This window comes from Pristis pectinata, chromosome 10 (genome assembly GCF_009764475.1).
Source record: "Pristis pectinata isolate sPriPec2 chromosome 10, sPriPec2.1.pri, whole genome shotgun sequence".
Lineage (NCBI taxonomy): Eukaryota > Metazoa > Chordata > Chondrichthyes > Rhinopristiformes > Pristidae > Pristis > Pristis pectinata.
Window position 1 is genome coordinate 59,746,358 of NC_067414.1, and position 15,769 is coordinate 59,762,126.

General features: G+C 41.3%; 1 protein-coding gene across 19 annotated transcripts in view; it reads left to right on the top strand.

The window, feature by feature from the left end:
* Positions 1-15,769, top strand: part of dtnba (dystrobrevin, beta a) — a 397,891-nt gene that overhangs the window by 374,406 nt on the left and 7,716 nt on the right. For 18 of the 19 annotated variants that reach the window (XM_052024099.1, XM_052024088.1, XM_052024100.1 and 15 more), the window contains 2 exons: positions 8,326-8,385; positions 14,169-14,204. In XM_052024099.1, the coding sequence (XP_051880059.1) occupies positions 8,326-8,385; positions 14,169-14,173 (65 nt within the window). In that variant the 3' untranslated portion in view covers positions 14,174-14,204. The remainder of the gene's footprint in view (positions 1-8,325; positions 8,386-14,168; positions 14,205-15,769) is intronic. The other variant, XM_052024090.1, reaches the window with a different exon arrangement.

Here is a 15,769-nt window from a genome sequence, read left to right on the forward strand (position 1 = left end):
GCCTCACAAATCACTTGTAAAGTTTCCCCCCTCAACCTAAAGCTCTGCCCTCCAATTTTTGACACTTCTGCCCTGGGAGGAAGACCCTGACTATCTACCCCATCTATGCCTCTCATAATGTTATACACTTTTATAAGGTCACCATTCAGCCTCTGTCATTCCAGAGAAAACAGTCCAAGTTTGTCCAACTTCTCCTTATAGCTAATGCTCTCTAATGCAAGCTACATCTTGGTTAACCTCTTCTGCACCCTCTCCAAAGCCTCCACATCCTTACTGAGATGCAGCAACCAGAACTGCACGCAATCCTCCAAATGTGGCCTAACCAAAGCTTTATAAAGCTGCAACATGACTTCCTGACTTTTATACTTAATGCCTTGACTGATGAAGGCAAGTATGCCATACGCCTTCTTTACCACCCTATCTACTTGTGTTGCCACTTTCAGGGAGCTGTGGACTTGCAATGATCCCTCTGTACAGCAATGCTCCCGAGGATCCTGCCATTTACTTTGTACTTTCATCTTACATTTGACATCCCAAGACACAACACTTCACACTTGTACAGATTAAACTCCATCTGCCATTTCTCTGCCCACATTTATAATTTATCTTTATCCTGCTGAATCCTTTGATCACCTTCTTCATTATTGACAACTCCACCAATTTTTGTGTCTCTAATATGTATCACAAACAACAGAGGCCCCAGCTCTGGTCCTTGTGAAACACCTTTGGTCCCAGACTTCTAGTCAGAACACCACTACCCTCTGACGTTTATGGCCAAGCCAATTTTGAATCCAATCTACCAATCTTTCCATCTCTGAGGATTAAATATCACTGGTTCTTTCCAATGAAATGTGCTTGTTTAACCTTTCAATAAAAATGTGATGATAGAAAAATGACAGTTCAGGCTATTTCCCAACATTTTTGTGTGGTGCAATCTTCCATAAGTAGAACTTGTACTGTTTTGTTCGTAGTGGTTGTTACAACATGCCACTGAATTAGTTATTGTTTAATGACACCCTTGTGCAGTGGAAGTGCGGTGTTCACCAAATGCACTGTTTCCTTCAAAGAAGGGTAAATGTTGCACTGTCAGATCAGTGTATCCAGGCAAAAAAAAAGTTAGTTTGGTTTTACATATGCTATGTTGCAGTTGCCAGACTGTTTGATATTATTGCAGTCAATAAAACCAATAAAGATAGAAGTGTGTTTAAATAAACACACCATGGAAGTATAGAGCAGATCATACTGTGGGGAGAATGGACGAGTTGGCACTTTGGTTTCAGACCACTTGTTAAATCTTAACAGATTGCCATTCCTATTTCAGAGTATACTTATGAGTTCAGGATCAATTGTTCTCCCAAAAGCATTCATGATGTTAGGAATGCCATTTAGATGACATTAAAGGTTTTTCTGGATTGCAAGATCTATGAAGCTAAATCTGCTTATCATTCTTGATTAATTAAGTAATGGTGGATATTACATATACATATATTAATGAGCAGATGTTCACATCTAATCCATATTTCACTCATCTCCCAATACTTTGGCATATATAGTTTAATGAGCACCAAAATCAAAATTCATATATATTAAATGATTGACATAAGAGCACTCTATCTGCATCCAGCGGAGAAGCATGTTCCAGGCTCCATTTTGAAAGTTAATGAGGAAAAACAGTTTCCATTTTATCTCTGGTTATTATAAACTGTATGAAATGAAATCCAGAAATACCTGTTTGCCACAGATTTGTTCTAGCATTGTTAGGCCAATGACCAGAGTTCTGTACATATTGAACATTACATATGTACAGGGCTGGCTTTCCATGATTGAATGTCAGTGCAAAGTCACCATTTGAAACTCACATTGTATGTGCTCAGTACTCTGGAAATTATACAGGTCTCTGTATTTTTAGAAAATATGTTTTCAGAAATTCAGCATAAAAATCAGAATTCATAGCACAGGATATAGCCAAGGAGACAAAGGACTAAACCAATAATTTTCCCATGCAAACATGCTTTGCATTGTATTATTGGCCATGAGGCAAGTGAATCTGTGAAACTGCATTTGTGAAATCCGGTCAAAGTCACTGCACCGGAAAATGAGAAAGAATTACATCAGAAGGCAGGTTCTGCATCACAAGCACGGTCATTGTTGGTTAATGAGGCCTTCTATGCTGTGGGATATAATTAAATTGTTGCTATTCTTATAAGTATTAAATAACCTCTGTTCAAATAATGAGTAAATAGTTATGAAGTCATGAGATTATTGTCAGTCAATATTGGAATACTGTAGCCTCAACTTGGATTTAAAAAAAAGCATTTGCAGCTTTTTTATTTGTGTGTGTTTGAATGTGTTTGCATCCATTTCCTATTTAAGTCCCAACTACAGGGAAATTAGACTTAGCATTTCCTGTTGCAGTTCACCTTGTGTGGGAGTCATTACCTTGTTGTATTTTGTGCATGTGACTTTCAGGCAGGAATTGGATCAGAAACTTACAACCAACCTCCAGCCTTCACAGTAAAACAAGAAGTACTTAAAGCAGGAGGCTGGGAGCTATATATGCATTGAAAGGTCCACTGCAACATCTTTTTCCTTTACTTTCACTGACTCCCTTCATTGATTGCCCAGACAAGCAGCATTGAGAAAAGTCACCGTGAATATGCTGTGATCTGTGGCCCTGGTAATAGCTGTGACAGTGCCTTGATCATGGTGACAGCCCAACTTGACCATTCCCCCTCCCCTTTCTCCTCTCCCCTTGTGTAAATTTCCCTTCCCTCTCCATCCTCCTTTCTCTCCCAACCCCTCATGCTTTTCCCTCATTGTTGTGGCCTGCATGACGGCTATGCAGAGAACTCCAACTGTGCTGACTCGCTTCCCAGCAAGTGAGTGAGACAGCAGCTGCTGATGTAAATGCATAAGTTGGCTGCTGATGCCTTTCAATTTATTTTGGTCGCACCCGATGTGGTGTTAGAGAAAAATATGGCACCCAGTTTGCACAACAAAAATGGGTGAAATCTACAAGCAAACCAAATAAAATTGTAGAAAAGTAATATTGGCTTATTAATAGCAATAATTTGCAAATGTCAGTGAGCATGGTTATTTCTGGAGCAAGTAAAAAAGGCTTATAGTGCATGAAAGCATAAATTGCTGGAGATGCTTAGCAGGTCAGGCAGCATCTATGGAGAGAAGAACAGAATTAACATTCATGTTGATCACCCTTATCACCATTTACAATTTTTTTTTGCTTTGGAAACTGCATAAACATGTTTTGTACTTTTGAAAAATATTCAATAATTTGTTGTTGTTTGGCTGCTATTGAGAACCAGCTGTTGATCTTCCTCAGCTGTTGGCTCATCCTTTGTCAACAAGGACCAGGGAGGGAGCAGGATGGCACTCAGCACTGTAGCCTGAAGGGTGGGGCTGCTGCTTTCCCTCTTTCACCTGGACTGGGGAGATGTGACCCCAGCACTGAGCCTGATCCTGTCCTGGGAGCAGCTCTCAACACCCAGCCAACTACCCCTCACTTGTGGATGGGCTAACTCCCCAAATCCTCTGTAAGCATCCACTGTAACCAGAGTCCAAGTGCAAAGTCTCAACCCAAAACGTCAACTGTCCATTTCCCTCCACAGATGCTGCCTGACCCACTGAGTTCCTCCAGCAATTTATATTTTGCTCCACTGTGACTACCGTGTGTTCTTTGCAACAGTTGCTGAGTCCTCACGTGCCCACTCTCTACCTCCACCACCTCATGCCACCATCACTGCTGTTGTGCCACTGATCTTTCTTCTTTCTGGATCAGGCATCCAGACAGGACCAGAGAGTCGGTGTGTGATGGTGTGAGTGAGACATCATTCAATACTGGTGGCCCCAGCCAAAACATTGCAATGGGGGTCCAATGTTGTCAAAACCACAGTCCATGCAAAACCACGTTAGGTTGGGCCTTTGTGAAATGTAGTCTCTGGGCCTTTACCTTGTAACAGTTTACTGGTCTCTGTTTCATTCTAGATTCCTACTTTCCTTACTTGTGAAGTGTTGTTCAGGAAAGTTACTTAAGGAAACTTAACAGCTTTTATCAGAAACAGACTTTGGTTTGACTACTTAGATTCCAAGTCATTTTCCATAAATACTACTTAGCTTTTACAATTGAGCTAATATTCAAGAAAGATATCTGTCTGCATTTGTAAAAACTGAGATTTAATTGAGGAATTCTATGAAGGCAGTGTCCATAAAACATTTACAGCAAATTATCCATTCTGTTCTGAGCTTGAAGGACCTCTTAAGGTGATTGTCAAAAAATTGAGAGATTTTGTATCAGATATGTCATGAACTCGGCTTCATGTTTTAGTTTTCTCTCTGTCTCACTTTCATATTAAGCTGTGGATTATTTGATACAACTGATGCAGAATCAGCAGGCTTTTTCTGAATTAGGTTTTCACAGCAAAGATTTCAGTTTGGCTGCACACATCTCTTGGAACTGATTTGAAGATGCAATTGACAACAGTTCTTCTCGAGTTTGGCAGACAATGATTTTAAATGGAGGCAGAAAGACTGCAGGTGCTGGAACATGGAGCAACAAACGAGATGCTGGAGGAACTCAGCGGGTCAGGCAGAAGGACATTTTAAATGTTCTTCTTCCCAGTTAATCTTCGACTTTACCATCCCCTTTATAAGTGAATTCTCCCCAAAGACTTTGGGGAGATATAGCTGAGCTTGAAAAGCTTTTTTGAAAGCTGAGAAATAAAATAAAAGTAGTTTATGCAAATATTGCAATAGGGGCCAGGTAACACTTTACATCCTCCTGACCCCCACCCTTACACCCCCTCCCTCATGCCCTACCCTTCCCCTCCATTCCAACGTACTGGCTCCATAATTGCAGGAACCTACTGTGTCCCTGATGGCTGATAAAGTCCTGCCAGACCTGCTGACTTGATTGTTCTGCGAGGTGAGGCGGGTCATGAGAAGCAACTCAGTCGTAGGCAGCAGAAACTAAGGCCTTACTGACGGCCTTGATGGTCTGATGCTCAGAATCATTTGTATGCAGTTGAAAAAATTTACGTGATTTAAAAAATACAAAAATTATTTGCAGTAATAAAAGAAATTATATACAATTCAAAACATATTAGACATCATTTGTTAGTTAAAAGCATAAGTATACATTGAAATAATGAGAAAAAAATAAATACTTACCTAAGCTTTCATTTGACGTCAAGGTTGGCCACCTTGTTCTAATGAATGGGGCTCTGCCGGGTATGGAGGGCATCTGCCTCCTTGGCTCCTTGCAATGTCCACGCTGCAGTACACAGGGTGGACAGCTGCACTGCACTGCTGTGTGTACTGTTGCCAATTGGTGATTCCCTAAGGAACTGCTGCCTAGCCAGCAAAATGTTCTGACCTGTTTTAGTTTACCACTTTGTGACCCTTCAAACATGCATTCAATGGAGGAACTGGTTGTGGTTAACCGACAGTGTGTCACTGTTATTTTCATTTAACCGTTAATTTAATGTTTAATGGTTTATCTTCAATTAACTATAGAGTGAAGAGTTATTATCCAAAGTCCAAGAAGATGATATGTTAGAAACAGCAAAGAGGACTCCTCAGTTTCATGTCTAGGCAGCTTGGAGTAAATGTGCAGGCAGATGAAAGCACTCTCTGTAACATAAGGGACAAGAGCACAGGCATGTGAGCAGTAGGGAATGGCAGGTTTCCCTCCCAAAGGAAAGATATACATGAAATAGCATAAGTGCATTAAAGGCTCACCAGGTTAATTCCTGGAATGGGGAGTTTGTTGTATGAGGTGAGATTAAGCAAACTGGATCTATGCTCTTGAATTTAGAAGAATGAGAAGTGATTTCATTGAAACATTCAAAGTTCAACAGGGTAGATGCAGGGTTGATGCTTCTCCTGGCTGGAGTGTAGAATCACGGTCGGAACATAAGGAACTGGTCAGTTGGATCAGAGCTGGGAAGAGGATGGTGAATCTGGAGGCTGTGGGGCCTCAGTTGCTGAGTATTATAAGGATGGAAGTCAGTAAATTTTTAGGTATTAAGAGAATCGAAGGGTATTGGGTTGGTGCTGGAAAGTTGTGTGGAGGGAAAGGATCAGGCTGTGATCTTACTGAATGGTGGAGCAGGCATGAGAGACTGAAAGGCCTGCTCCTGCTTCTGGTTCTGACGTCTGTAAGTCTATGTTGTAAAATCCACAATAAAAGGTTAAAATAATTGGCCAGAGAATAGTTCCAATCATATCTGAGCAAAACTGTCTTATTTAGTTTAAAATGGAACAGCATTGTGGGCAGATCATCTCTGAGACCAGTCTGTGAGTGAGTTACCACCAACAGACCGACTATAAGGTACAAAAACAGAAAATGTAGGAAATGCTCAACAGGTCAGGCAGTGTCTGTAAAAAGAGAAGCAGAGTTAATGTTTCAACCTGAAACAATAAATTTATTTCTTTTCCCACAGATGCTGCCTGCCCCGTTGAGTGTTTCCTGCATTTTATTTTGTTTTTGTTTCAGGTTTCCAGCATCAGCAGTGTTTTTTTTATTTTTCTTTCACTGGCTGTGGAATGTTTACTTGTACATTATATCTTTAAGGCAGTGACTCCACCCATGGAAGGGGAAGAGCTTCAGCAGTGCCTGTTTGGTGTCTTTGCAACACAGTCACAGCTGGCAGTGAAACCTGGATGTTTGAGTCCATGATCTCAAACCAGGCCTCAGGGTTGTCTCTTCTTATAGCTGGCATGGTAACTGTAATTCCAGATAAAGATGATGGAACCATTTCTGTACCTTATGATGATGCTGCATGCTCCAGAACACTGACCTCAATTGCTCCACAGCAACTCACCATTTGCATCTTAGGGGAAGTGAAGGAGGGGTTGGCCACAATGAAGAACAGGAGAGCAGCTGGCAAAGGTGGCATCCCCTAGAATTTCTCCAGTGACTGGGCAGAAAGGAGCACCAGTACCTGGTGAAGTTAGACCACACAGCCCTGGAATTTGAATGCAACCAGAGGTGTGGCAGGCAGCAGTGGTCATTGTGACAAACTGGCCAAGGGCTCAGGGAGTATTAGGCTAATATCATCATGTGCACAACATAAAGACTCCTGGAACACATTGTTCTGTGGACAATCGACCTTTGCATTATGTCGCGATCCCCAAAGTGCCAGCAGGATTCTGACTGAATGTAGCTGCTCTTTTATGAACACCAACCTAAGTGTTGGTTTTCACAACATATATCGGGAGTGGTGTGCAGAGGAAGCACGACACCAGCACAACCTCTGTAGATCTGTCACCAGCCCACAACATCAGCTGGATTGAAGGCCTGGTGCTGAAGCCACAAACACTCTGTCTCAAAGAGAATGCTGAGCAATGGTGGTGCGACATAGCCACTGAGTGACAGAAGTCAATTCTTAAAACAGGCGCCATGTCTGCCGGTCTCCTCCTTGAATATATTCAATGACTTTTCCTCCTCAGCTCTCTGGGATAGAGAATTCCAAAGATTTGCATCCTTTGAGAAAAGAAATCAGAAAGAGATCCCAATAGTTGACCCCTTATTGATCAGGTATTCCCCCCACCCCCCCCCCCCCTTAGTTCTTTCCCGTGGGGAGAATCCTCTCAGCAGCACCCTTTCAAACCTCCTTAGAATTCTATACTTTTCAGTAAGATCACTTCCCATTCTATCAGACTCCAATGATTATGGGTCCAATCCACTCAACCATTTTCCATACATCGACTCCTTCATCCCAGCAATCAATTTAGTGAGCCCTCTCTGCACTGCCTCCAGTGCAAGGCTTAAGTAGACAAAACTGTACTCAGTACTCCAGGTGCAGTGCCCTGTAACGTTGCATCAAAACTTCCATGATTTTATACCCCTTACCCCTTCCACTCGCCTTCCTCATAATTTGTTGTACCCGCATGCAAATCTCTTGAGTTTTTATAACCAAGTTCTAAGACACACATTTACCTTTCAGAATTAAGTGATATTGTGGCACTCTGGTGCATTAAGCATAGTGAAATTGTCATAATATTCTCTTAAAACACTATAACTACTATAAGCTACTTAGACACAACTATTGAAGAGAGAATTGACCTTTTTCCTTATTGATTCATTATTGTAAAATGCTGAATTCTAACTGGAAAATTCAATACATTTTAATGATTTTTTTAAAATTCAAATATCTCAGCATAGAATTGACCTGAAGTAACACAAGAACTCTTTTGCTAGTTTGATCAGTAGGCTACTAGCTCAATGTAACTAAGTGGGACTGTTTTCACCATAGAGGCAACTGTACTGTCATAAAGCACTGTCACTTACCTGCCCTGTTCTTTCAGCAGATGAAGGGTGTGAGGATGAGGAGGAAGCAGAGAAACTGCAAAATGGAAAAGAAAGGGGTAAGTTCATAAGAAATAGGAATTTGACCATACTTGAAGCTTTTACATGAAGAATTGTTTATCATATGCTTTATTAACTTAATATTATGAGGAAATGTTGATATTCAGTAAGTGAAACAAATGAGTGAACACCTTCAAGATAAGATGAATAATGCCCAGGGATTTCTGTACTGGTTGGTAATTGCCATTGGAAGTTATCAGTACTGTTTAGGCCTATCCAGCTAATCTAGTCCATGCCAATTCTTTGCTAGAGCAATCCAAATTAACTTCAAATGTTATTTTAAAAGATGCAGGCCAAGAACCTCTTGCATGCTTTTTCGTCTGGTACGCCATGAGTTTTATTAGAAATGTTCACAAGCCCTTTCAGTGTGTGTTCTTGGTCTCTATACATATGGCACTGTGCATCTGGGCATGTGCAGTGATATCAAATGGCATGCAAGGCTCATTTTATTGGCATTTGCACAAAATTGTACTGCACATATGAGATCTGACGTCTTTAAGAGCTACCCCTACGTGATCATCAGGGAGAATAGTTTCTGAATGAAAACCACTAATTTCACATTGAAGCAGTACTATGTGAATGGTGTCTGCAACACACATCCCACCCCTCACCCTCTTGTTTTTAATTGCAGTAACATTTCTAGGCCATTATATTTTCTCTCTTTGGTTTCTGTTCCGTTCTTCCCTATCAACATCTTTCCATTGAGTGTGTCTTCATATGTTTTCCTTTCCGAAGGCATTATTCACACTTCTTCACGTTAAGTTACATGTACCAGCTAGTGTGCAAGTTGCTGAGTCTTTTAAAATCTCGTTGGCACCTTTAAAAACAACTTCATTTTGAACCATTTATCAAATTCCAATCTTTTTTTCTCAACAGTTTTGCTTCCTAACAACAAATCTGTTCTAAATCTCTCAGACAAGCAATTGTATTTCACATCTTATTGGTAATTAATAACCAGTAATTAGATCAGGGATTCATTCATTCATCTCAACCATGTCAGATTCGGATTCAGATTAGTTTATTATCATAAACACCAGGTTTCAATGAAATTCCCTGCTCCTGTGAAGCTCACAGAATAAACAGTTTACACAGTAATAATCATGCAGGCAGATAAATAATAATGGTGATGGCAAATGTGTGGTTTAAGTTAGCATCATGGTTGGCACAGACATTGTAGGCCGAAGGGCCTGTTCCTATTGCTATACTGTTCTATCAGTACATGTGGTCCTGCAAAGTACAGTGCGAAGGATTATTCTGTGTCAATGGGATCCTATCCACTGAATATTGCTTAAATTAAGAATTGGAGAGGGTCAGAGAATATTGTGTCCAATGTCTTGGATATTTGAATTTAGTAAGTTTATATTCTGTTTCTCGTCACAAGCCTGGAGCACTGTCCTCTTTGGTTTAGGGGTCTGTGATTCGGCGAGCTCCTTTTGAAAAGCATCTCTCTATCAGCGAATTCCTTATGGCCCTTCAGGCCTCTCCCTTCCTCGTCTACACTGCTGGGAGTTGAGGCTGATGCTGTTCAGCAGGGCCTACCTCTGGTTCCCTTTCCAGTTCGTCTGTTGCTTTTGTTCCCTCTGCTCTTCAGACAGCAACCGATGTCCACCAGGCTCTGGGTCTGCATGCTGCTTTTCTGCTGGCACTGCCTTCAAATTGCCGGGTTCTGCAGTGTACAACAGGCAACGATGGGACATCGACGGGACAATCTCTGCATTGATGGGACATATCCTGCACGGTACCCTAACTGACGCAGGCACCGCAGTCTCATTTTCAGAAGACCAGTGATGTTTTCCACAATAACTCTGGTCTGGGCATGGCTCTCATTGTACTGGTGTTCAACAGCTGCAGCAGGACTGCAAATCAGGAGCTGGAGAAGTATAGGTAAGCCTTGCACCCCCCCCCCCCCCCCCCCCCCCAGCTGACTCCATCCTTCAGACATTGCTAACTGTGGGAAAATGTCTGGCAGTTCAGGTTGCCTGAGGATAAACACATCATGTGGGCTTTCTGGAAACATATAATAGACCATCAGGATACTATTTTGATGATCCACAAGCACCTGCACATTTATGGGCTGAACACATGAATAAGAAGCAGGAATAGATCGCTCAGCTCCTGGAGCCTGCCCTGCCTTTGAGTAAGATCACAGCTGATTTGCTTGCAACCTCAACTCTGCACCTCAGTGATGATACGATGGGCCGAATCTCAAAATATGATGAGTCGGAGTACAGGAAGGAGATAGCCTGCTGCATGGTGTCATAACAACAACCTATCCCTCAATTTCAGCAAAACAAAAGAATGAGTCATTGGCTTCAGGAAGGGGGGCAGTGCACACTCTCCTGTTTGCACCAATGGTGCTGAGGTCAAGGGGGTTGAAAGCTTCAAGTTCCTGGGAGTGAACGACACCAGTGGCCTGTCCTGGTCCAACCGCATAGACACCACGGCCAAGAAAGCTCACCAGCGCCTCTGCTTCCTCAGGAGGCTTAAGAAATTTGGCATGTCCCTGTTGACCCTCACCAATTTTTATCAATGCACCAGAAGAAGCATCCTATCCGGATGCATCAGAATCAGGTTTATTATCACGGACATATGTTGTGAAATTTGTTATTTTGCGGCAGCTGTACAGTGCAAGACATAAAAATGACTATAAGTTACAAAAATAAATACAATACAATAAATACAAAAGAGGAATAACAAGGTAGTGTTCGTGGGTTTATGGACCATTCAGAAATCTGATGGAAGAGGAGAAGAAGCTATTGCTAAAATGTTGAGCGTGAGTCTTCAGGCTCTGTACCTCCTCCCCGATGGTAGTAATGGAAAGAGGACATGTCCTGGATGGTAAGGGTCCTAAATGATGGATGCCGCCTTCTTGAGGCACTGACTCTTAAAGATGTTCTCAATGGATTGATGTGGCAACTGTTCAGTCCAAGACCACAGTTGTGGACACAGCTCAGCACACTACGAAAACCAGCCTCCCCTCCATGGACTATATCTACACTCCTCGCTGCCTCGGTAAAGCAGCCAACATAATCAAAGACTCCACCCACCCTGGACATTCTCTCTTCTCCCCCCTCCCATCAGGCAGAAGATAGAAAAGCCTGAAAGCACGTACTACTAGACTCAAGAACAGCTTCTATCCCGCCATTATAAGACTATTGAATGGTCCCCTTGTACAATAAGATGGACTCTTGACCTCACAATCTACCTCATCATGGCTTTCCACCTTATTGTCTACCTGCCCTGCACTTTCTCTGTTACATTTTATTCTGCATTGTTGTTGCTTTTCCATTGCACTACCTCAATGTACTGATGTGATGAAGTGATCTGTGTGGGTGGCATGCAATACAAAGTTTTTCACTGTACCTCAGTACCTGTGACAATAATAAACCAATTTACCAATTCACACCCTCGGGAAACCTGCCCCTATGAATATGTTGGTCATCGGAGAGGTCTAGATAGGGTGTAGCCATCTCTGAAGATTCTGTGGGCGTGCGCTTTTTGCCATCTTTTCCTCTTGCCCCAAAAGCCCAACCTAAACTACACACACAGGCATTGCCACAACAAAGCCTCCAGTCAGATTGCCTGACGTTAGTAGAAATAATGGGAAAAAGCAGAGCAATGTGTTCCCAGTTCAACAGTGACATCTTCGATAATACATCATAGTTCATCCCAAAACCTCCAATTTGTTTCGGTAAGGGTAGAAATGTGTGTTGCAAGAACTGAGACATCATTAGGTGCGTGAGTAAAACCAGACAGATGCAATTTGCACATAACATATAGACCCTAAGCAATCCAATTTCTAGGCACATATTTATAAAATTATTGCTGCTTGACTATAGAATTGTGATGACACAATAAGGCCATTCACCATGCCTTGAAAGAGCTCCCTCATTTAGTACTGCATCACAACCTCTTCTCCATAATTCTGGATATCAGTCCTCTTCGGGAACATGTTGCATTATGTCATGCAGGTCAAAATTTTTAATTTTTTGTCCCTGAATTGAATTTTAAGAGATTGTAAATTCCCCAAACTTTGATTCACTACTGAATTCCTATGAACAAGTTTTGTGCATATCAGCCCCGTCAATGTACATTATTTTTGTCAAAACAATCATTTGCACACACGGTGAAGATTATTGTGTTGATTTATTGTCTACAAACTACAATTACTATACTTTCTCAAAGTCACACCTGTTTATTCACAAATTTACTGTATTGTGTGACCACCCAGCCAAAATGAAATATCGGTCACAAATCTAAAACTGATCACTATAATGTTCAGTTTAAATTTCTAAATGTAAATGCAATAATACCCAATGGAAAACTGAATGATCTCAATTTCAAATGTTGCTACCAAGATTAAGCATGTGTCTTTGATATGGTCCATCATTCTGTGTATCCAAGCTGTCTGTGCCTAAATAATGCTGGGGCCCCAAGGAGCATTGATGAACAGAGAGACCTTGGGGTGCAAGTTCATAGCTCCCTAAAATCGCAATACAGAAATAGGGTGGTGAAGAAGATGTATTGCATGTTTGCCTTCATAGGTCGGGCCAAAGAATACAAGAGTTGGGACATCATATTGCAACTTCCCAAAACCTTGGTTAAGCCACATTTGGAGTATTGTGTGCTGTTCTGATTGCCACACTACAGCACTGGAGAGAGTGCAGAGCAGATCCATCAGGATGTTGCGTGGATTGGAGTATTTGAGTTATGGGGAGAGATTGGATAGGCTGGGCTTGATTTCCCTGGAGTGAGGGAGGCCGAGGCAGTGAATCAATAGAACTATGTAAAATTAAAAGAGGCATAGATGGGGTAGATAGCCAGAATCTTTTTCCCATGGTAGAGGTGTCAAAAACAAGGGAACAAGAGGGCATGGGTTTAAGGTGAGAGACAGGAGTTCTAAAGGGGATGTAAGGAAAGTTTTTTACACAAAAGTGGTTGATATCTGGAAAATGCTGCCAGAGCTTATGGTGGAGGCAGACACAATCGCAATGCTTTAAAGGCACTTAAACAACACAAGATGAGGCAAGGCCTGACAAGGGCAAGTGAGTTTAGTACAGAGAGGCACGACAGTCAGCATGGATGTGGTGGGTCGAAAAGCCCAGTTCTATGCTGTACACTCTGTGACTCTATTGTTAGGACTTGCCTATTTTTTGATTCGCAGTTGACTCGGGAGTTGATTAATCAAACCTTACTTGATGTTGCTTCATTCGCGATCCCAAATGTATGGTTTCATAATGTGGTGCAAGAAGTGTGGCAACAAGGAATTTTGTGACAAAGAGAATTCTAACTTCAAAAACAGTTTAAAAAGCACAAATAGGATTCAAGGTAGCAGAACGACGCTAAAGTAATATCCGAATGTCTGCTTTCTCTAATAATTCACAAAAAAGAAAGCATGAGCAAGGTGCTTTCTCTCCAAATTAAAATGCACTAAATATAATCAATCATGATGCCATAAATGAGATGGCTGAATGGTTCAAGGCAGTAAAGTCCCCCAAAATTGGTGGTGTTCATCCACGAGTGCTGAGAACAACAGTGGCTCATCTGCTTTAGATCTACTTGTTCTCCTTATAAAAGTTACCTTAAATTGGAAGCAGCTAGGAGGCTTTGTGATGAGAATTTGTTTCTGCACAGCTCTACTCATGTGTAAATGACATGCAGAAAAAGAGATAAGAGTTTGATGTATTCTGTGGCAGGATTTATCAGCTTCCTGAACACAGGTGAGAAATTACCTTCAAAACAGAGACTGAATTTTGGTCAAAAATGATTTATTTTTCAACAGGTTAAAGTGGAAAATGGAAGGTGGAAACTAACTCAAGTAAGTGAGTCAATCACTTCCAGTAAGTAAGTCCTGAAAAGGTAATGACAGTCGTCATTTATAAGCTTCATTTGATTTCTGGCCAAAGATGAAATGTAAAATTAAAAAATTTACAGAAATTAAGCTGTTTTCCTATCCAGCGGAAGCTGCTGGAATTTCAATTTCAATACAAACATCAATTTCAGTACTCTCGGCCTACTTGTGGGTGTGGCTCCACAAACAGTCTCTAAATCAAATCCAGGAGCAGAACTCGAACTGGCTGAACTCCCCAGCTGGGAATCTGCTGGCTGAGCCTGCACTGGGCTCGACCTGCTGCGGTCAAATCTATAATTGAATGTGGAGGAATGGCTGGAAAAGGGAAAAGTAAATGTAATGTCATTTATATGTTTTAATTAATTGTGCTTACTTTAAGTTTTTTTCACTAATTAAGTGTTTTAAATGGTTTAAATATTCTGTATTTCAAATTGCTAATTTTTAAATTGATTCAATTGAATTGTTATTTTTGATGTTACTGCATGTCAGAACATACAGGAGTATTCATATGTCTTAACTGCTTTGACAACTTGGCTTTTCTGTCTAAGTATTTTCATCTTAGTGGATGGGGCATATCCTCTCCCATTCATGGCATTACAATGTGTATGTTCCTGCTGCTTTGCAGATCATCTTGGATCATAAGATCCACTTCATCTGTAGATGGCAGCATGTCCAGGCACTTAGATATTTTTCTGCAGTCAGATCAGAGTTTGGACTTCAATCAAATTTTGTCCTCCTTTCCAAACTTGTTTCCCCCGTTTCCTTTGATGCCTCGTTGCCTGGTGGTTCCAGAAGTATCAATCTCCTCCTTGTCCAGTGCTAATTAACATTTATGCAATAGTCTTCAGAATTACTGGCCTCTAAATCTAGCCATGCAGATCTTGTTTCTCAAGCATTAACTGGTCTTTCGAACTGCCGAAGCTGGTGGAGAGAAAGCTTTTCTGATTGAAAATGCACAACATGCCACATTAGACGAGGAAAATAATGTTCTTCCAAAACCCACAACTGAACATAAAATAAATAGAAGCACAAGTAGACTATTTGGCCCCTCACACCTGCTCCTCAATTCGGTAAGATCACTGCAGCATCACACCAACACTTAACTGCATCATGAACATATGAATTGGGAGCAGGAATATACCACTCAGCCCCTTGAGATGGTTCCACCATTGTTAAAGATTATGATTGATCTTATTCTTACCTCAGCTCTGTGCTCCTACTTGGTCCTGTAACCTCCATGTCAACCTCTATATTTTCCTTAACCTCGTATCTCTTCATTCACTTAATATCTAAAAAAAATCTACCAATCTCTGCCTTGAACATAGCCAGTTACTGAGTCTTTGGAATTTTATACTTTGTTATAAAATTTCCAAAGATTCACATCTCTCTGGGGAGAAAAAAAATTCCTCTCAACCTGCCCCCTTGATTTGAGATTGTGACCCATGGTTCTAAGCTTCCCAGCAAAGGGAAATATCATCTCTACATCTTCTGAATGTTAAAGATTCTCAGCCTAATCTCCTTAATGTCTCTTT